The sequence below is a fragment of the Adiantum capillus-veneris genome, chromosome 8, assembly GCF_014529385.1.
Source record: "Adiantum capillus-veneris isolate H3 chromosome 8, ASM1452938v2, whole genome shotgun sequence".
NCBI classification, from domain to species: Eukaryota; Viridiplantae; Streptophyta; class Polypodiopsida; order Polypodiales; family Pteridaceae; genus Adiantum; species Adiantum capillus-veneris.
Genome location: NC_140938.1, coordinates 84497568 through 84518181, shown reverse-complemented (window position 1 = coordinate 84518181; position 20614 = coordinate 84497568). Strand labels below are relative to the sequence as shown.

General features: G+C 45.6%; 1 protein-coding gene and 1 long non-coding RNA gene across 3 annotated transcripts in view; one reads left to right on the top strand and one right to left on the bottom strand.

Moving 5' to 3' along the window:
- LOC147452475 (uncharacterized) overlaps nt 1–20030 on the top strand; it is a 39266-nt gene extending 19236 nt beyond the window's left edge. Inside the window, exons 2-7 of one of the 2 annotated variants that reach the window (XM_086518155.1) lie at nt 16425–16700; nt 16818–16904; nt 17803–17902; nt 17994–18098; nt 18291–18507; nt 18793–20030. In XM_086518155.1, the coding sequence (XP_086374281.1) occupies nt 16425–16700; nt 16818–16904; nt 17803–17902; nt 17994–18098; nt 18291–18507; nt 18793–19915 (1908 nt within the window). In that variant the 3' untranslated portion in view covers nt 19916–20030. Of the gene's footprint in view, nt 1–16424; nt 16701–16804; nt 16905–17802; nt 17903–17993; nt 18099–18290; nt 18508–18792 lie in introns of those variants that run through there. The other variant, XM_086518156.1, reaches the window with a different exon arrangement.
- Nucleotides 1873–18893, bottom strand: LOC147452476 (uncharacterized). The gene is made up of 4 exons (XR_015188899.1): nt 18757–18893; nt 18354–18485; nt 17979–18081; nt 1873–3669 (listed from the first exon to the last, which is right to left on the bottom strand). It is a non-coding gene; the product is annotated as an uncharacterized LOC147452476 (long non-coding RNA).
- Nucleotides 20031–20614: the final 584 nt, after the last annotated feature.

Below are 20614 nucleotides of genomic sequence, written 5' to 3'. Positions count from 1 at the left end.
GCTGGGACTCACTCTCAAACTCTGCGTCCAGATGCTTTGAGAAGGGAGAGCCCAATCTACTCATTTAAAGAGTTTACAAGGGATGCTAAAAGCAGAGCCCAAAAAGCTTCAAAAGCTGAAATCAAAAGCCTTGTAAAAATAAAGCAAAAGCTTCCTGCCTCTCACAAGCTCTCTTTCTCTTTCTCTTGAGAGGAAAAATAAAGCAAACAAAAGAGCTCTCTCTCTCTCTCTCTCTCTCTCTCTCTCTCTCTCTCTCTCTCTCCAATTGCGTAGCAAAAAGCATGCCCAAAAGCTGTGCAAGGCTGCCGCAAATTGCGCTGCTTTTTACGGGCTCCCATGTCAGCAGTACGACGGCTGTCCGTACGGATCCTGCCACGTCACCATTTGGCTGCAATTTTCGGGAGCTGCCCCTAAGTGTGTGTGTGTGTGTTAGGGTTATGCCACGTTAGTTTGTGATAGGAGCTCAACGGAAGCATCTCCTAAAAATTAGGGAACTGCTAGTTTGGGCCATAAAATGTGTTCGCGTCATTACCTTCGAAATGACAAGCGGAACGTTTTAGAACTTTTCCGCGAAGTCAACTGGGCAACCACTCGGGAGATAACGGGAAAATGCTTGTAATCACGCCAAGTGGCACAAAATGGAGCACTTCCCTCTTGCAGAGAAATGGGTGCTGATTTTTGTAGTTGGGAGGCCTCATTTTACAAACTGTCACAGGTTAAGAGCTATGGAGTGCTTCCTTTCCACTCTATGTACAGTGTGGTGCAAGGAGTGATGACCTGCACACTACACACTGCTCTCTCTCTCCCCTACGTGCAGTTATGTGATGTCCCACAAGAGGGCTCTTCATTTGACTGATGTACAGCTGTGTGGTTTCATGCTTTTGTGCTGAGGCAAGAGCCAACTTCAGCAAGAACAGGAGTAGCTAACCGCTACTCCAAAAGCAGGCACAGGTGAGGGTGATAACCTCACCGTACAGGTGCAATTTCAGCGCTGGTTATGCATTGTATTTTGACTGTTTTTCAGCCATACTGACGCTAGAACCATTGGGAACAGTGCCCCACTGATGGCGGACAGTTCGGGGACAACTTAGGGCTGAAAACAGGGAAAAAAACCAGTAAATACAGTGAGCTGAATTTACTGTTTTTGGGCAGAAATCAGAGGGTTTATGCCAATGGAAGTGAGTTCCAGCAGGGGAATAGGTTTTGCGCAAGTTTTGGGGCTGTTATGCTACCGAAATTTGGCCAAAATAGGTGGTATCTAGCTGGATACAGGTAAAGAATTCCGAGGACTCTACTTTGTAATTTACCCTCTCTTAAGTATAAAAGAAATACCGAAAGGGGTGCCAATTTTGAGGCCTATAGGTTGTCGGCGTCTGCTTGGAGCATTCTAGCTTCCGAGCCGTGTGTGTGCTTAAGTGTTAATTCCCGTCGCAGGTTACCTTTTTAAAGTGCTGTGTCTGTGTGTGTGTCTCTAAAGTAAAGAATTTCGGGTGAAAGCCAAAGCCTACCGCAGAGTTACCTGGAACGGGAACGGGGGCCTCCGGAACGCCCCCCCTCCCCCTCCCCCACAAAAAGAAACAAAAAGGCGGAACAAGAACGGGGGCCGGAACGGTAAGTTTAAAATATGCTTAAAATAGGTTAGATTTAACCTATATGTTAGTAGAGAGCCATACACACCCAGTAGTCCAAGTAGAATCCTATTTAGGTATGCTCTGCCATGATTCTCAAGTCTTAAGACTTACACGCGATTGCGCAATACACAATACATGAATTGGGATCATCCTTTACAAAAGCATCTTGATTCTTCACAGAAAGAACATTAACTCAAAAGTTGAAGAATAGAGTCCAGACTCCACACTAAAGCTTGGAGCAAAAAGATGATAGATCATACATTATAAAGATGGCTTACAAGGCCAGCCAAGGCGCTACAAAAAGACATGTAGAGGCTTCAAGTGCTAAATAACAATTGTAAGAGTCAATAGATGACATGTCAAGACTCAATCACTCATATGGTAGTGCAAAACAAAAAGGGGGCCGGCTACAAAGGAAACAAATATCGAAAACCAATGAGCAATGAGTCATGACTCATGCCTGATGTTTACCTTTGGGTAGGGGCAGAAGACCATCCCACCTCCCAATCTATAGTGGAGTCCTGGACGTCATGAATATCATTCCAATCCTCTTGCATAGGCTTATCCTCATGCGTAGATCCTCTTGCCTCTCCAAGCACCTCTGCCTCTGCCTCCATCTCCCACTGTAGAAAGGGATCTGTCACTTTGTATGCTGACTTGCAAAGCATTCTTAAGTTTGCACTGAAAAAAACAAGGTCATTTGCTTTCTCCACTCCAAGTCGGTTCCTCTTTCTAGATGCAATGTGGCTATATACACTCCACAATTACTCCAAGCAAGAGGAGCTAACCGCTTGGCTAAGAATGCGGACGGCAAGTCGTTGAAGATCGGGACCATCAGAACCATTTTCTTGCCACCACAAGACGGAGGAAATCTTGGTGCGATCAATTTGGGCATTGGCTGTCCCAAATGATCCTCGCATATCCCTGTAAAATGCAAGCTGATCCTTTATTTGTGTTGCATGTCACGATCAAGGTGAAGCTTCTTCAAGATTGTGTTCCAGTGTGTGTTCACCTCCGAATTATGCTCCTGCTCTGTACCCTGGAACTTTGGCTCCAACACAAAAGCTACACCATCAAGAGGTGAACTATAGTCATTCCACCTGCACCGCAAAGCTCTTTGCTTTCTTCGAGCCTATCTGGGTTCTTCTCATGCTCTTCAAGGGCCTCGACCATGCGATCCATTGCTTCATAGACCTTGCCAATGCAAGGTTGCATACCAACCATCACTCTAAGCAAGTGGATCACTGTTTTCACCATTTTGTCAATACTCTTTAGGGACTCCCAGAACTCAGGATTCTCCACCTTCCCTATACTAATGATCGCTGTGGCTGTACGTGCATGGTAGTCTCAACAAACTCTGTACTGATGAAGAGCTGTCGCACTGCACTTTGACACTCTACAAAGCGGCTCATCATTAGATAGTTGTAGGCGGAGCGGGTCTCACAATACTTTAGAAGCACTTTGCCCCCGACCGCTTCAAGAACTCGGCTCGAAGTATGTTGTGGTTGTTGATGAAAGCAACCACCTTGGACGTGGATGCAATGAGAGGCTCTATCCAAGGTAGTTTGCCGAAATCCTTCAAGGGGTTGTTAAGGCAATGTGCCATGCAAAAGGACACCGTGATGTGAGGATAAGCGCCTTCCAAAATAGCTCCGGCTGCCCTGTTTGATGCCTCCCCATTGGTGACCAGACCTATCACAAGGTCCGACCCAATGGTCTCTACGGAGGAGGCCCACTCACCCGCAAGGACATCTGCTGATTTTCTTGTCTCCGTGGCGTCATGGGAGTGGGAAAAATACATCTCCCCTTTGGAATAGGCAACAATGCCATGGATGGACCTCCTCCTAGTGTCGCTCCATCCATCTGCAATGAGGGTCATGCCATACTTCGGCCATTGCTTCTTCATGTTGAGGGTTGCCATCTCCACAACGGCCTTCTCTCTATTGAGTAGAGTAGTACGGAGGGCCTCGGAAGAGGGTGGCACGTAGCGTGCCCATACTTTCCAATCCTCGTGCACATGGTCTTGAAGTACTTCAACCTAGACATTGCACACAAGAGGTATTAGTATTTACTATTTAGATAAGAATGAGAATCGAGACGATTGATTGTATGAAAATGATAGTAAGTCTTATCGAGCCTTTATGAAGGGGATCTGATCATGATAGAAAAATGGGGCAACACTTGCATCCACATCCTCCTTCCTTTTTGGATCCCAAGTGGTATGTAGAGTGCGTTGGTGAGATTTGGGAGTGGAGACCGGAGTAGTATTAGGCATTGAAAATGCTGATCGAAATGATGTCGCACCGTCTCCGTCATTGCCGCATTGCTATCACCACCAACCGATGAAGGTGTAGAAGAGGGAAAAACCAAATTGTTGGGGTCGATTGCGGGACGCTTAGGCCTTGCCGCTTCTTTCTCTTCTTTGTTGGCTTTGATGGCGGCATCCTTGGCTTCAAATACCTTCAACAATTGCTCGTTGACGGCCTTGCATATTGCTACTTGTTGATCCTCTAGCTTAAGGAGGTGAGCGCGGACTTTGGTTGTGCTGGATTGCCGTTCGAAGCCGCATAGTTTGCACTTCCATGCACGTGCACCACCGGACTTTCCCAACAGTTGGGAATGCACTTCATCCCACCATGATGCTTCGTCCTTCTTCTTCTTGGCACCCAAGGGGTCACGTTCACTTGATGCGGAAGCTTGCGCCATAATTGATGAGACTCGAGAGAGGAAGGAATCTTGAGAGAGAGAGAGAGAGAGAGAGAGAGAGAGAGAGATGGAGCGGTGGAGAGTGAGGGAGAGGTGGAGTCTTGACCCTAGAGAGAGAGAGAGAGAGAGAGAGAGAGAGAGTGGTGGAGAGTGAGGGAGAGGTGGAGTCTTGACCCTCAAGCTTGAGCCTTGAGGATTAAAGCCTTAAGGCCCAAGGGAGAGGGAGAGAGGTGATGAATGAGTGAATCATGACTCAAGACTGGAGAGATGTGGAGAGGTGGAGCTTGAGCCTTGAGAGAGAAGTGGAGCGGCAAGCCTCAAGCTTGAGGCTTAAAGCCTTGAGGCCCAAGGGAGGGGGAGAGAGAGTGCCTTGGCTTGATGAAGAGGTGGAGAAGGCTTGAAGGCTTGAGGAAAGTTGAAACAATCGGCTCTTGCCTTGCCCCTTGAGGCTTGAGGGAGCTAATAGATATGCCTCACTGCCTTGAGAGCCTATCACAAACTGCTGACGTGTCAAAGCCCTAAAGAATGGAGCCGACTTACAGATGCCGGCCGAGGGGCCTAAACCCTAAGAGAACAAGTAACAGAAGAAGAAGTCCTACCAACTTATGGGGACCCCGTCCGATGGGGCCCCAAGTGACATAAAGGATTAAAATAAAGCAGGACCCGCACACACACAAAAAATGATGACGTGGCAGATTTTCGAAAATTGCGCTAGCATGATGACGTGGCAAGTTGTACGGATTTCCGCGTTTTGCGCTGGCTGATGACATGGCAGTTGTATGGATTTCGTGATTTACGCTGGCAGCTTTTTGGCTTTGCTTTTGGACCAGATGCTTTTGAGTTTGAAGGCTTTTCACTGTAAACTGCTTTTGGGGCATAGGGCCTTGAAATATGAGGTTAGGGCTCATTCTCTGGCATGCTTCCTAGAGAAGGTGCAGAGTTTGGAGTACCGGCTTGTACTGTGTTGATGCAATATAAAGAAATACCGAAAGGGGCGCCAAGGTTTGGGGCCAATACTCTCTGGGGTGGAATTTCGCCGCTCCGTGTCGCGTGTCGTCTCTCTCTCTCTCTCTCTCTCTCTCAGTTCAGTTGTTATTGAAGTGCTAAAAGTTTGTTCAGTCTGTTCTTTTCTATTGGCACGTGGTGCCCGTCTTGTGACAGTGGTATCAGAGCATCAGGCGTGTGCTTTTCTGAAAGCATACCGGTCTACAAAAGAGCAGATAGAGCAAACCAGAGACTTTATTCGAGGTATCTTCGCCCTCCAACCCGGACTTATTTGCCACTCCCACCCTTACTTCATCGTGCATCGGACGCGCTCCCATCTTCACCGCTCATGTCTTACAGGGCATAAGCCATTAAGATCACTTGCAAGAGAAGGATCCAAGATTTGTTTCGAGCTGTTGTTTTTCTCAGAGACAGTACCATGCAGATGTCTATAGCTACCAAGCCGCACACTTCCAAGGACTTGGTAAGCTTTCAAGAAAATTTTTGCTTAAGTTATATGGTTTCTGACATCTTCCTTCTGAGTGCAACTTCTGGCAGAGTGGGGTATCCTGAAGTGCTTGCCATGGAACCCTAGCAGATTATAACTTGAAATTTCTCGACATCTCTCAATAAATGTCTCTTCACAAGCAGATAACCTTGGAGATCCAGTGCGATTGCTATCTTGGGACTACCATTGCTGCCAACGAAAACACTGTTTGTCCAAGAGCTGATGGACCATAGTGTACTTGGCTACGACCTCATGGAAGGAACCTAACCCTAATTTTTGGTGCAGGTTCCAGGATGGAAAGTCAGTCGGCTTTTCGAGCTCGACTGATGTCGAGATTGCTCTTAAGTTTGAAATGTGTTTGAGAACTTGTTTGGTGATCCTGCTTGAAATTTGTTTGAAATGGGGACTATACACCTCAACATGTTCATTGCAGCGGGAACTTGATTTCGCACGAAGGAAGTGCTCGCTGCGGCTGCTGCACCGCGCCCACCCTCTCGCCATCGCTGCCTCCCCCTGCCGTCCCACGCCTTGCCACCCGCACCTGCTGTGTGCAGTCCTCCAGCGCGCCCCCCGCCCCACCCGCTACCCAACCCGCCCGTTGTTTGCCCGCTGCCCCGCTACCCAACCCCGCCCGTCACCCTGCCCGCTGCCCGCCCGCCCTTCGCCGCTGCCCTACCTGCCTGCCTCCCCACCATTTGCCTCAGCCTGCCAGCCCCGCATCCCAATCCCGCCTGCCACGCCTTGCATCCTTGCATCCCCGGCCTCCTCTTGTCAACGACTCTTCGCTTTTTCTTCACAGCAGCAGACACAGATGGAGGCTCAAGCTCCGTCACAGAGGGACTCCTCCGAAGTCCCCTCGCCTGACCCCGTTGATCCCACCATTCAACTTGCTCTTTCACCGATAGAGCAAGCGAGCCTAGCCGCAGAGGTAGAGCGCTTGCAGGCGACTTCTGTCATCTGCAAGATTCTCGGCACCAGACCTAGCAGAGGAGAGTTGCGTGACCTTCTCCAGGCCCGCCTTCTCGTTGAGGTGGGCAAATCTTGGACATTCAGATCCTCGGACGAGGCTACTATCAGATCGAGTTTGAGACCTCCGAGATGGCGTCCAAGGTCATCGCCATGATCCCCCTGACCATCTGAGCAGCTCGAGCCCACTTTCGACAGTAGAGACATGGTTTTGACCCTGCTTCAGATGTTTTGGTAGAGGAGGCAGACATTCCCATCTCCGTCTGCTTTCCTGGTTTGCGGAGGGAGTACCTACCACTTTTGTCCAGGATAGGCTCAGCGATTGGGACTGTCCTGGAGACACCTCGCACGACAGCCTCAGTAGCTGCCAAGGCAGTCGGCATTCCCTCAGTTCGCGTTCTGGTTAGGGACACTCACACTCTCCTGAAGGTCATCCTTCTTCCTTGGGTGAGTGGGGGTTGGTTTAGATAGAGCGTGGAGCACAAACGAGCGCTTCTATGTAAGGATTTGGCCTAGGACTGTAGTGTTGCATACATCTATGGAGCATTATATGACCTGACAAGAAGGATCAAAATATCTCACATTGAAAAATCTCTCCCCCTTTGAAAATATTGCTTGCTGGGTGTTTGAAACGCTGGCCACTACTTTTTTGCAATTATGATCTATACACACAACCTAAGCATTCTAAAGCATCAAAATATTTTGTTTACATTACATGAAATTCTAGACACGTTTTATGTCTTTCTGAATACGACAGCCACTATGCGGAGGCACACCAAAATTATTCAGGGTCAAAGGAGAAAGTAAAGCGCCAATGTAACAAATCAGATCAGGAGTTATTGATGGAAAATTGTCATCTGTATCGAACACGCGTAGAAAATGCAGAGCTTTTAGAGTGTGTTAGGAATATTGAAGATTGTCACAGTGGAGAGCAACTGGTATGCTGGTCCCACACTTTAGTCATGGCACTCACTAATAATCTATTTTTTCTGTGGTTGTGTGGATTGCGTTTTGCTGTTGCATGAGGATTGGATTGCAATTTTTCATCAGCAGTGATTATGTGAACCTTGTGAGAGTGGGCAGAAGAAAGACAACGTGCATGAGCAAGACAGTACCAAGACCAACGAGGGGAGGGGGAGAGGAGCCAGGAAACCTTGGTTGTAAGGTTTGGACACCATACACATCACACGCAACGGCAGTCCTTCCCTTGCACACAAAGCATCCCTCCAAGGCATATTCCTGTAATCGCATCTTGCTGCAGAATTGCATGGCGACTGGTGCATTTGTGGATTGCACGTGGGCTTCAGTCTCTATTGCACAGTGGAGCCACAATTTCTTACAGGACTGTTGTCTTGCACGTGTTGCTTGTAAGTGGGCGCAGCGCATCAGGTGAGTGCAGTTGATTGCAGCCATATGGGCTTGTGGCAGGTTGGTGGCCATACCATTCCCAAACACACACACACACACACACACACACACACACACACACACACACACACACACACACACACACACACACACACAGTGCACACACTTTCACGCACGCTCATACACACTCACACACTTCACTCTCGCACGCACACACATTCACTCATTTACCCACTCCAACCATCCTTCGCACACAGGCATGAGCGCACGCAAAACCCACGGAAAGGATCATATACAAAAGAAAGAACACAGAAGTGTTCTGCTGTGAAAGAGGCTAAAAGCATTCATAGGAAAGGTGATGTATCTCAAGGGTGATATCCCCAACTTCCATGTCAAAATGTAAAGATTGCCCAAGGGAAAAACGGAAAAGGATCTGTATCAGAGCGGTGGAGCATGCAGCCATTACTTTGGCACCATAGGGTCCTATATGCCCAAAATCTGACCCACATAAAGAAGACCGTAAATTGCTGCAAGGAAGGTAGGAGAATGCCAAAAGCCTAGAACCGCCTGTGAAAAACCATAGAAGGGAAACAGAGCCGCATACTAGCTGATATACGACGAAGAAGAACTCTAGTAATGCAGCAATCCCATAGCAGGTGACTAACAATCTCTTCCGAATTCGAACAACGGACACAACGAGAAGAGCGGATATGACGCGCACTAATAAAAATGGCCACCGGGAGAACTCCAAGCAAGCATCGCCAAAGAAACAACCGCTCCTTCAAAGGCAAGTGGCTCTTCCAGATGGCAGAGTGTCTTCCTCGACCAAGTATCAGACTTGTGCATAGACCATAAGGCATTACAATGGTCAGCAGGCCAAGGCTGCGGTAAAAGAAGAGCATAAACCTGACAAGTAGAAATGGCCTCAAAAGGCATGTCCCGGAAATTCCAATCAGACGTGGCTACCATCAGCCGAGGGCGGAATGGGTAAAAAATCAGCCAGCATGTGCTGAAGATCTCTCTAGAGCTGACGGTAATGCATTTCTAATCCAAAGCGGCGAGCAGCAAGGGAAAATGTATCCCGCTGCATCAACGGCATCACCAACTACACGAAGGCCACAACAAGAGAGAAAGTATGCTTGAGAGGCGAACGGTCAACCAAAGCAAGAGAGAATGCCTGACTCCAATGAAGACTCTCCAAACGAAGCGAATTCTCTTCCCGCTGCTGTCGACCATGCCATGATAAATGCATTGTAATATCTTTCCAAGCAGAAATCAAACTGGAAGTAAATGGATATCCAAGAATGCGCCCTTCCATCTTACCAATCACTACCTCCCAAAGAGAAGATTTCCAATGACCAAAGGATAAAGTAACAACATGCTGAAATAAGTAGGCAAGCATAAGAGTCCAAGGTTGAATCTGGTGCACTAGGGTAGGCAACAACATGGCTTTTTAGCAAGAGCATGCCTGCGCAAGTCCAAGATATTGAGGCCACCAAAGCTCTAAGGAGTGCTAAGTTTTCTAATCAACACCAAATGCAGGCATTTTTTGTGAGCATGGGCTTGCCACAAACGAGACAAAATAGAGACAATGACGAGGCCAATGCAACAAATGCAAATAGAACTGAACGTAATCCATCAAGACACTTTGAAGGATTTGCAATCGAACATGCAAAGGCCATGTGGGATAATTTCTAGTAATGCAATTCGACATTCAAGCGTCGCATAACCCAATTCACTTTTTGAATGTGAGTGACATTTCATCCAATTGGATAGCCCAAATGCGTGGCAATCACATTCGGAGGAACAATCTCTCTTTGCCACAACAGTTTATGCCAATCACAAGGATTGAGCAGCAGAAGCTTTGATTTGCGAAAATTGACTCTAAGACCAACCGTAAGTCCATACAACTCCAAAGCGTCCATAATCACTTGGACATCAGCATGGCGATTATGAGGCATAAACAAAGAGTCATCTATATGCCTGCCTAATGAAGTTCTGACCCAAGGGTAACTGCAAGCCATGAAGACGAGCAATGGAAGTCAAATGATTGAGATGCATCAACAAAGGGTGAGTAGCAATAGCATACAACAATGCACTAAGAGGGCAACTTTGCCTAATTGAACAACCAAGAGGCCAAGGTTCTGCAGTTCACCTTAAAGAATCCCGAAAGAAGTACTGCGAGCATATAAAAAATAAACTATATTTGCCAAGGTTCTGCAGTTCACCTTAAAGAATCCCAGAAGACGTGCTGCGAGCATATAAAAAATAAACTATATTTGCTAACTTAGGGCCGAAGCCAAGACATCGCATCATAGCAGCAATGTGGTCCCAGTGCCCACTGTACAGTGTCAAAAGCCTTTTCAATATCAACTTGCATAACAAGTATACCCTACTATGTGTATTTTGCATATTCCATGCCAAACAAAACATTTGAAACCGGCCCGTAGGGCGGTAGACTTTGGCTTTCACCTTTACTTCAGACTTTACAACCCAAAGGAACTTCAGGAATAAGCTTGTGACTGGAATTCAACACTTCAAGACAAACCACGGCGTGGCAGCTAGAGCGCTACCAAGCAGACAACGACACCCTGTAGGCCCCAAAGACTGGTGCCCCTTTTGGTATTTCTTTATTCTTATTATACTTGAGAAAAACCTATAAACTTCTACAAGCTGTCCCACTTTTATTGGGTTGAAATTCCTCTACTCTAACTTGATTTCGGCAACATAACCACAGTAGAAGTCTCCACGGACAAAATCCCAAGTAAACATTGACTTTCCACGCACTTTAGAGCACTTTGCAAAACCTGGCGAGAAATTGTAGCTCACTGAATTCTCTGTTTTGCGCTTTGATCCGCGTGCAGATCACTTGTGTGGATAGCCCTCGAGCTCTCGCACCTGTAGGTCACTTGCCCCTTGCATTAGACGAGATTCCTCGCGGGAAATCTCTCTAAAATTGTCCTATACAAGCACCCAATGCTTTCCCGAGGCTCCCCTTGTTAAGTATGGAGCCTGATTTATCCTTGTAATTTTCTGTGGTAAAAGCGCACATTTGTAAGGCCCCCATTATGAGGAGAAGCCATTGTGCGTGAAGGAAAATCACTCGCTGGGAACCAAAATTTTCACGGCCAAAAATCAGGGGCAACTTTAGGGAGTCTTTTTTTTCCCTCGCCAGAATATTCCTTTTTGTCGGAATATTATGGCCGGACAGCGGTCGAAAAGTGGTCGAAAAACAACCGTCGGTTGGTCGGTGGCCGGTAGTCAATGGCCGGTGACCGGTGGTTGGAAGTCAATGGCCGGTGGCCGGTGGCCGAATTCAAAAGCAGACTTGTCTTCTCAAGGGCGGCCACACATGGGCGGATTGGAGGGTCCGATTTGGACTTATTCACACAAAGGCGGCTACATATGGCTGCCTCTCATAAGAGAGGGCAAACCCTTTTGGCCTATAAAAGAAGGCCATTTCTACACACATTTCACAGTGTGAAGTTGATGCAACAAGGTGGGTGTGAGGTGGTGAGAGTGAAGCAAAGCGGGAGCTCTATTAAGGGTATAATCCCTTTGTAAATTACTTCTTGTTTTGAAGTACTAAAGCCATTGAGTGGCTGCTTTCCCGTGGACGTAGCCCACATTGGGTGAACCACGTATATCGTGTGTACTCTCTCTCTCTCTCTCTCTACTCTATAATCTCGTGTATGTAAACCTGTCTCTCTCCATTAAGTAATCTGCACCCCTGACAAATAAACAATTTGAACGCTTGCACCTAACCCTCACTAAGCTGTCCAAACCTGTCCATGGCTGTAATTACAGGTTTTTGACCCAATTTCGCCAGCATAACGGCGCAAATATCCCTGTAGGTCAAAAGTACATGTCAAGGACACTTTCCCTTGCGGTATGGAAGCTTTCCAGTGAGCTGCAGGTCAATTTCAACATGCTGTAATTTTCTGTTTTTCCACTGTTAGGTGCCTACTGCCCTGTACACGCATCCCAAGGCCTTTCCGAGGCTCCCCTGGCGATTCCCTGCATTTTAGGTGCAAAACCCTAAACCTGCAAAAAACACAGCAGGTTGTAATTCTCTGTTTTGGACCATTTTGAGCGGAGCGAGCATGCCTACGCGTGTCTCAGGTGCTCCCGCACGCAATGGGACAGTTCCCTTTCAAATCGGACGAGTTTTCACGCGAGAAAAATCCTCGTTTTTGCATTCCTTTGCGATGGAACTGTGCGTACCTGAAGGGGATTAGCAATTAGCTAATCCGGTTCTTGTACAAAAGGCTCTTGCCTTGGCAAACGCGCATAAAACCCCCAAAACTGTACATGGTCATCTGAGAAGCCCAACTAGAGGGGCATTACCATATGTGCAAAGGGGGAGAGAGAGATGCGCGAGAGCAAATCGTTGCGCTACATAGAGCAAGGGAGAAGGCAAGCTTTCCATTAAAGTTGTGAGCACCTACACCCACTACTCACACACACTGTAGCACACACTGTATGTACAAAAATCAGCCCTCTCTTTCTCTTGGGCGCCCCCTCCAGCTGCTGCAAGTTGCTCTACAAGTGCCAAGTGTCCAGTTTGCCTCTTTTGAGTTTATTCCCTAGTACCCACTGACTTATAAGTGTAGCGAGGGGCCTTAATGACTTTGAATTGAGCCTAGACACCCTTTTATTGCTCGGATTCGAGTGCCAATTGCCCCGACCAACTCGTGTTGACCTGCCCTTCCCGATTGCGGGTGAAACTCTCGGCCGTCGGCCGTTTCACACTGGCCATACAATGTCTGGCCATTTGCAACTTCAAAAAGAGGGTCCCAAAAATTAAACAAAAATCATCGGAAAGAAACCAACAACTCAAGTTAGCAATCGTCACGTCCTCGTGACAACATTAGCAAGGTTGTTAGTGATTTGGCGACGTGGAATGAAACCATATAGAGCCTGATGAAGTCCAGTAAGAAGGCGATCTTTAATCCGGTTCACTAACAACTTAGAAAATATCTTGTGAAAGATAGGCATCAAAGTAATTGGCCGCCAATGAGAAAATCGCTCGCACTCGCAAAGTGCTTGCTTAGGCAACAATCTAAGAAAACCCTCTTTCCAAGAGACTGGCAAATCTTGTTTCTCCCATGCCGCATTCAACATGAAAAGCAAAGGCTCTTTGAGAGCGTCCCAATAGGAGATGAAGAATTCCCTAGTAAATCCATCCCTGCCAGGGGATCGCCAAGTTCCAACGGCCCAATGCAAGCATCGCACAATGCAATTCAGAATCAGTGAATGGCTCCTCAAGGCATTGTGGAACCTGTGAAGAAGAATTGGATGTACATGAGAGAGCAACAATTGTCGTGCTTGACAAACTTCTATAGAGGGCTCGGGAGGACCTGCCTATAATGTGAGACCATGGCATCAGCAAGTTCCTACTTGGATGAAGTCCAAGCGCCTGAAGGAAGCATTACACGCTTAATGTCCTGGGAAACTCTTGTGTGATGCAGACGCTTAAAACATTGTGTTGAAGCACAACCTTTGTCCATTAAAGCTCTCTGACGAGTACATGTCTACCATTTATCAAGTTTCCGCTAGTCATTATGTTGGATACATACACGAGCTTCACACAATTGTGACATTTCAGAGTCAGACAAAGGCTGCTAGTCAGCCAATACTTGCATGCGTTGACAAACTTATTTGGCAACATTAACGTCCCCTTAGTCCGATGCATGTACTGTTTACCATAATCGTGAATAAAACATTGCACCCGCATAACAAAGAGAAACCAAGCAGCATCAAGATCAAGATGAATGTGGGCAAACAAGGGGGGAATAATTCTAGAAATTATATCGTGAAATGCCTGATGAGTAAGATAAACATTATTTAGCAAAGCTACCAATAGGTCCCAGGCACAAGAAAAGAACATTAAGGGAATTAGCTAGTAGATCAGAGAATTCCAAAGAGCCAGATTGAGCTGCCAAGGACGGGGGAGACCAACAGGGCTACCAATAGGTCACAGAAAGGTAAGCTAGGTCCATCGGATAATTTGGTCAAGGGTACTTTTTGGCCCTCGATGCAGAGTGGATGGAGGAAGAGAACATCGCAAATTCTCTTTAGAGAGAGTTGTACCTTGAAGCTTTTGGGTTATTAGCAGTGCGTATGCCAAAAGTTACCGATGGATTAGCACGTTGAATTTGGTGTGGTGCGGATTGCACAAGAGGGGAACCACTCCACTCCTTTGTCACCGATTGTCACTGGATACTGTTGTGAGTGCATCAAGAGTTCTGAAAGGATGAGATGGATGCACACTAATCTAGGTGCATCAAGAGTTCTAGATGGAATGAGATGGCTAGAGTGAATGATTGAAACATAGTGTTGGTGTGAACTAAGTGTCTGATTTTGTGAATTGCATGCTATGTGGATGTACTGTCTTGTAGGGATGATCATGGGCATGGTTTACCTGATTTTTGAGAAAGGAACAAGGGTTCCTAAGAATAGGGTTTTGCCGTCAGAACCAGCCCATTTTCTAGTCCCAATATTGTGTCAATCTTCGTTCTCTCTCTTTTTCTCTATTTCAGGTAGCTTCAATATAAGCGATACAGTTTATTTATCAAAGTATATTTGATATTGTTATGTGCTCGTGTTTGTGACACACTTCTGGGTGAGAAGTCATGTGTCCCATTGTCTCCACCTCCTCTCCACACAACTGGCCTCTATGGAAATAATAGCTACCCTGCCTGCCTCAATCTCTAGGGGCTGAGAAGTGACTTTGAGCGTGAGCAGAAGAAACCGATATCTGTAGTAGTAGGCCATCTTGATGGGAAACCGCGGGGCTGACGCCACCCAGGTCCTCTCTATGTGTTGTTGTCTGAGTTCCTGTCTCACTACCCCGTTCCTTTCACTACGAGAGAGGGAGGTAATGAAATCATACTGGGTAGGCGATAATCTATCCACAGTGTATCCAATGTCCATATTTGTGTATTATCAGGACATAGCTCCTATGGATAAGCGTTTATGGAAACAGGGGGCCAAGCGCTGCAACTATCAGGACATTATCAGGACATAGCTCCTATGGCTAAGCGTTTATGGAAACAGGGGGCAAGCGCTGCAACTATTCTAGGAGATGCACACATGGAAAGGGGTCCTATATATAGGGAGTTCGTTTAGCCTATACAGAAAGTTGGTCGGGTGGAGCTTTGGTGTGCTTTTTCTAGCCTAATATTTGAGGTCAGAGGGCATGCAAGGTTGTGCTCCCTCCCTCTTCGTGGTATCGGAACAAGGTCCTTCCTATTTTCTATGTGGCTTTTACAAGTGCTCAAAAGCACAGAAGTTGACCTTGGCACTCCAAAAAGGCAAGGCTTTTGATACTTAAGCCAAAAAGCAACAGTGACCAATTCTGCCATGTCTCCGAGTCCGTACAATGCCACGTCGGCAGCCTGCAGTTTCTGTCTCAAATTGCGTTGCTTTTTCTGCATGCCTGGACACACATTTCGGTTGGATTTTTTGGTGGGTTTGGGCTTGGCTGGTGCTCTCTCTCTTTACGTCCAGTACAAGACATGCCACATCCCCAGTTGTGACATGTTCCACCTTGCAGGACACAGCACACCTATCAATCACGGAAACTCAAAACACAAGGGAAGAGTCAGAAAATTAGACAGACAACAAGCACGCAGGCACAACATACACGTACCCACATCATGACACGTCATGCAAAACGACACCAAACAGTTGAACAATCTACCATGCAATAGCAAGCATTACACACACAAAAAAACCCACACAGAGAAAAACATACATACAAGCAGCAAACAAGGCAATGAAAGAACAACCTCATAAGAAACAAGCAGAAAGAAATCGAGAACGCCGCAGGTGACGAGTTTTGAGAAGCGGGAAGCTTTATGGCATTTGTTACCTTAGTCTCCTTTACATTTTTAGCATTTGTTACCTTGCTTTTTGTATTGGACATTTGGATCACTGATGATGATGTGATTTTCTTGTTTCATCGGTCTTTAAGGCCTTCTGTATATGTAAATAAATAGTTGATTCCATTTCAGTTCTCTCTCTAACCTTGTGCAGGTCAATGTAAGTTCTCACCTGTCTGCCTATTTATCATGTAGTGAAGAGACCTCTCCTCATTTTTATATTGTAGTCTTCTAACGTTGTGCTACCTGATTATATTGTAATGCTAAGGACAGGTCACAATGGATGACCGATTGTTTTTCATGCATCTTTGTAAAGGGACATTCAAGATGGAGATACCAATCCATAACAATCTTGTCTTCTGCTGTCTGAAACAGTGGGCTATGAGTCTTCGTGAACATTGGACGGTGGAGCCTCGTATCGGAGATTTATACTGCACACCAATCCGTTATGTTAAAGAGGGGTCACAGAAAGATATTGAGCAAGTTGGGTGTCCCTACAGAGAAAACCTTCACCACCTTCTAGCAGATGCTCCAGATTCCGGAAACACAAAGCAAATGAGTACATGGATGTCATACAAACGTTTCTTAAAAAAGTGTGAAAAAAAGCTTGCTAAAGTGAATCTATATACACCAGATTTTCCCGCGCTTGAGGTGGGAAAATGAGCCTGGTTTTGCAATTTAACTGTCAAACCATACCTTCTCTTGGTGTTAAGCCAATTGTCTAACAAGTTCTCTTTAATGAGAACTTTCATTAGATTGATGACACAGGTAGTAGGCAAAAGGCTATTGTGGGATTCTGGAACGTTGTTTGAAGAAAAAGCTGCCGTACAGGATTTGGAGTGCGGACCAGGCCATGTAAGCAAAAAGTTTGCAAACTACTCTACCCGAGGAAAACTCAAGTTTTTCATTTATAAAATGTATAAGTTTTTCATTTCAATTGTAAGAATTACGATTGTTTCAGTGGTGTTAAAATGTGTGTTCCATTCCAATTTGTAATGAATGCATGCTGGCTTCTTTCTAAGCAGTCTCCCTCACATTCATGAAGGAGCTGGAACTCCTTCCTGGGCTTCTGTTTCTCCTCCTCCATTTTCCAATTCGTAAAGAATGCAAACTGGCTTCTTTCAATCAACCAGCCACTTTGAGGGTCTGTCCAAGATTCATCATGGCCTTGTCCTCCAGCTGCAACTCTCCTTCCAGTGGTCCACTTCTCCATTTTCTAATTTTTAATGAATACATACTGGCTTCTTTCAAGACTAAGCAACGAGCCAGTCTTTATCTAACGACTCACCATAGCATTCTAGAAGCTCACAGTCAGCAAGAAACTGGAAGCCTGTTTCCTTTGGCTGCCGCTTCTCTTCTCCTCCTCTCTTCGTTGTTATCATCTGCATTATCATCATTTGCAACGTCTTCTTCAGACTTCCAGCAAGAAGCTGGAAGTCTGCTTCCTTTGGCTTCCGCTTCTCTTCTCCTCCTCTCTTCGTTGTTATCATCTGCATTATCATCATTTGCAACCTCTTCTTTGTCGGTATGTGCATCCTTCCCGCATTTTCCTGACCTTTTAATGATCTCTGTCAAGTCTCTTGAGTCTTCCTTCTCCACAATGTTCCTTGATTTTTTAATGTCTGGATTATCTTGAGTGTTTTGCGTCTGAATCGCACAATCCATATACTGCTTGCTATATAATGAGCATGGTTATATGTATAGTCATGTGTTGCAAGTTAAAAAATAAAATGTTATTGCTTGTCTGTCTCAGGCTGAGGACTTGAAAACTTCAGACTGTGGTCAGGACCATCCAATAACAGGGCCTAGAGCAGAGTTGAATACCATGGAGCTATTTTTGCATGGAAACCCAGGTCCAAAGCTTTTTGAGAGGCAGTCATGAACAGTCAGGGTTTTTAATTATTAACTGAAGTTTGGTTAACCTCTTACCATCTCATGACATAGGAGACCATGTTAGCTCATCTGTTGTCTTACGCAATACGGGCTCGACCAGTCTTCACTTCGAATGGCGGTGGCAACCACAACTTTCCCTCTGTAATGGTCAGCATGGTAAGTCCGATGAGAAATCTAGGTTGAACCAGCGTTTATTCTTTGCAAGTCATCTGAGCCAGAATGTCTTTGTGCATGTATTTGAATAGTCTTGCTTTAAAAAGAGTTGAACTTTCACCGCAGTAGCTTTCACATTTGGACGAGAGATATTTGAAACAATTTTATGTTCTTACGGGTATAGTTCTTTATCAGAAGTTGATCATGCAGTGGAGGTCCCATATTTCTACATAGTTCCTGCAGCTGGAATTTTAGTACCTGGTGAAAGCAAGGACTTTTATGTGGAGTTTCGTCCAGAATTTCCAGGGACATTTATCGATTCATGGAATTTAGTTTTTTCGCCACGTTTGTCGTGCCCTTTGCAAAGATTGCATCTTCTTGGAGCAGCTACTGCACCGGAAGACAAAAACAGGTGAATGCAACCTTTCACGGATTTTTTGAAGTGCTGCAAAATCAATGCATTTTATGATGTTCTTCATTGCACACACTTGGGAAGTATGCCATGAAATGTTTCTATAAAAGCTCCTTCAGCAGGCAAGGAGACGTTGTAAGGCAGAAATCAATTATCATTTTTTTATTGCATCAGCCACGAGTTTAGATTGTATTAGGTTGCCTAATTATTTGATGACATTCGATTTTATCAAATGCCTATAAATTCCACCTTATTGAGATATTTTGTTGTTGGTTCTTTCTGCAGGAAACGCCAGAGGGAGCTTCTCCAGGAAATTCTGGGGATCCGACAGCGGACACGTGGGCTTGAAGAGATCTTTTGTGAGATAATAGAGAATGCAACCAAGCAGGTTCAAGTCGAGTTCAAGAAGGCACCGGACTTCGTATCATCAGAGCAATTTTTTGACTTTATGAGGTGCAACATAAAGTGTTTCGACCAGACCCCTTTGTATTACTGCCCTCCAGTGTATTTGGAATTTCAAGATCTCACAGCTGAGCTACATGACAGGGAGCTAGGGAGTTCACCAGTAGATTCATTCAATGCAGATGAAAGTGAGGTTAAGGCATTGTGTACATGGGACTCGTCTGTCTCAAACCTCATGACACGTCTGGATATGGTGGAAACTGATGAGAATTGGAAAGGAATTATGCAGCGAAAAGCATCTTCTTTGCATTTAGTGGCAGCAATACCCGCTCATCCGACCGCTATTTTGAACACTGCAATGTACAAGACCTTGATGAAGATTGCAAGTCAAATAGAGGAGATCATGGAAGAGAGGGAGAGTCAAAACGAGGTCGAACAGGGGAGCGATTCTGAGTCGATAACCACCTTTTCATTGGAGGATGATTCTGTAAAGGGTCCCTCCAATGCTAGGAGTTTTGGGGGCAGTCCAACAAAGCAAGTCCTCCAGAATTCAAACCCAACACAGGATGCTTCATGGAAAGGACTTGGGAGGAGGAATTCAAGGCCGATTGTCCAGAATGCAATCGTGGGTCAAGTCTCTTCTTCGAAGAGTATGGAGAGCAGCATTCCTTCCAAGCAAGTGCCTGCCAATCTGACTGGTTCTTTGAAGGGTATTAGCAGAGGAAATTCCACTAAGCTGGTTAATGCGAGTGTAAATAATGGGACACCTGAACAACCTCTCATCTCGGTTGTCGTGGAGAGCGTCGAGACGTGTGAAGCTTTAGTTAGACAGCAGCTTCAAGAAGGTATTTCTGGACAATTTTGGAATGAAGTAGAGAGTTCATTTACCAAGCTGGGGCCTGTCGTGAAGAGGAAGATTGAATGCTGCATTTCAGATGGGGATGAGGACTCTGCATGTTGGCTCTCCCTTTGGTTCACTAGGCTTTCACATGTTGTTGCACAATGATCCTGCTACCTACTTGAAGTTCTCTCTCTCTCTCTCTCTCTCTCTCTCTCTCACACACACACACACACACACACACACACACACACGGTCTTTAGTTCAAGACTTGTTGCTAGAGTACTTGATTGCATATCAAGGAATCTCTTGCCCCCCAAAAAAGTTATAAAAACAATATCTCTTAGATCAATTGCATTGAAAAAGGTTGCATTTCTCCATTCATTAAATTTTCCCTTGAATCAAATTCCAGAACTTGTCATAGAAACCAAGGTCATCAAGCAGAAACTTATTCAAGCCTAATGAACATTTTATCCTGACCTTCAAAGGTTTTAAGAATTTAGTATTCACAGAAAACATATAAAAAAGAGTTTAATAACATTCTCTTAGGGCTCTTCTTACAAAAATCTTTCAAGTCCCACCGCTTGTGAAGGATAAAATCTTTGTCACCGAGGTTTTAGGGTTCAACGTGGCTAGGCTGCATAATTCTTATATTTGAAGTTTCATTACTTTCTATCCAAATTGACCCTCCTTTTGATGCTTAATTGTGTGTAAACAGCTAGAGCTAGGATTTATGTTTGAGAAGAGGAGTGGTGGAGTGTAGTAGGAAGTTTCATCAGCACTTTTCATACGTACTGTTGGGGTCCCCTTTGCAATAATCCCTTTTTGCTATCTTGCTACTAGCAATCTTATCTTGCTCGAGAGAGA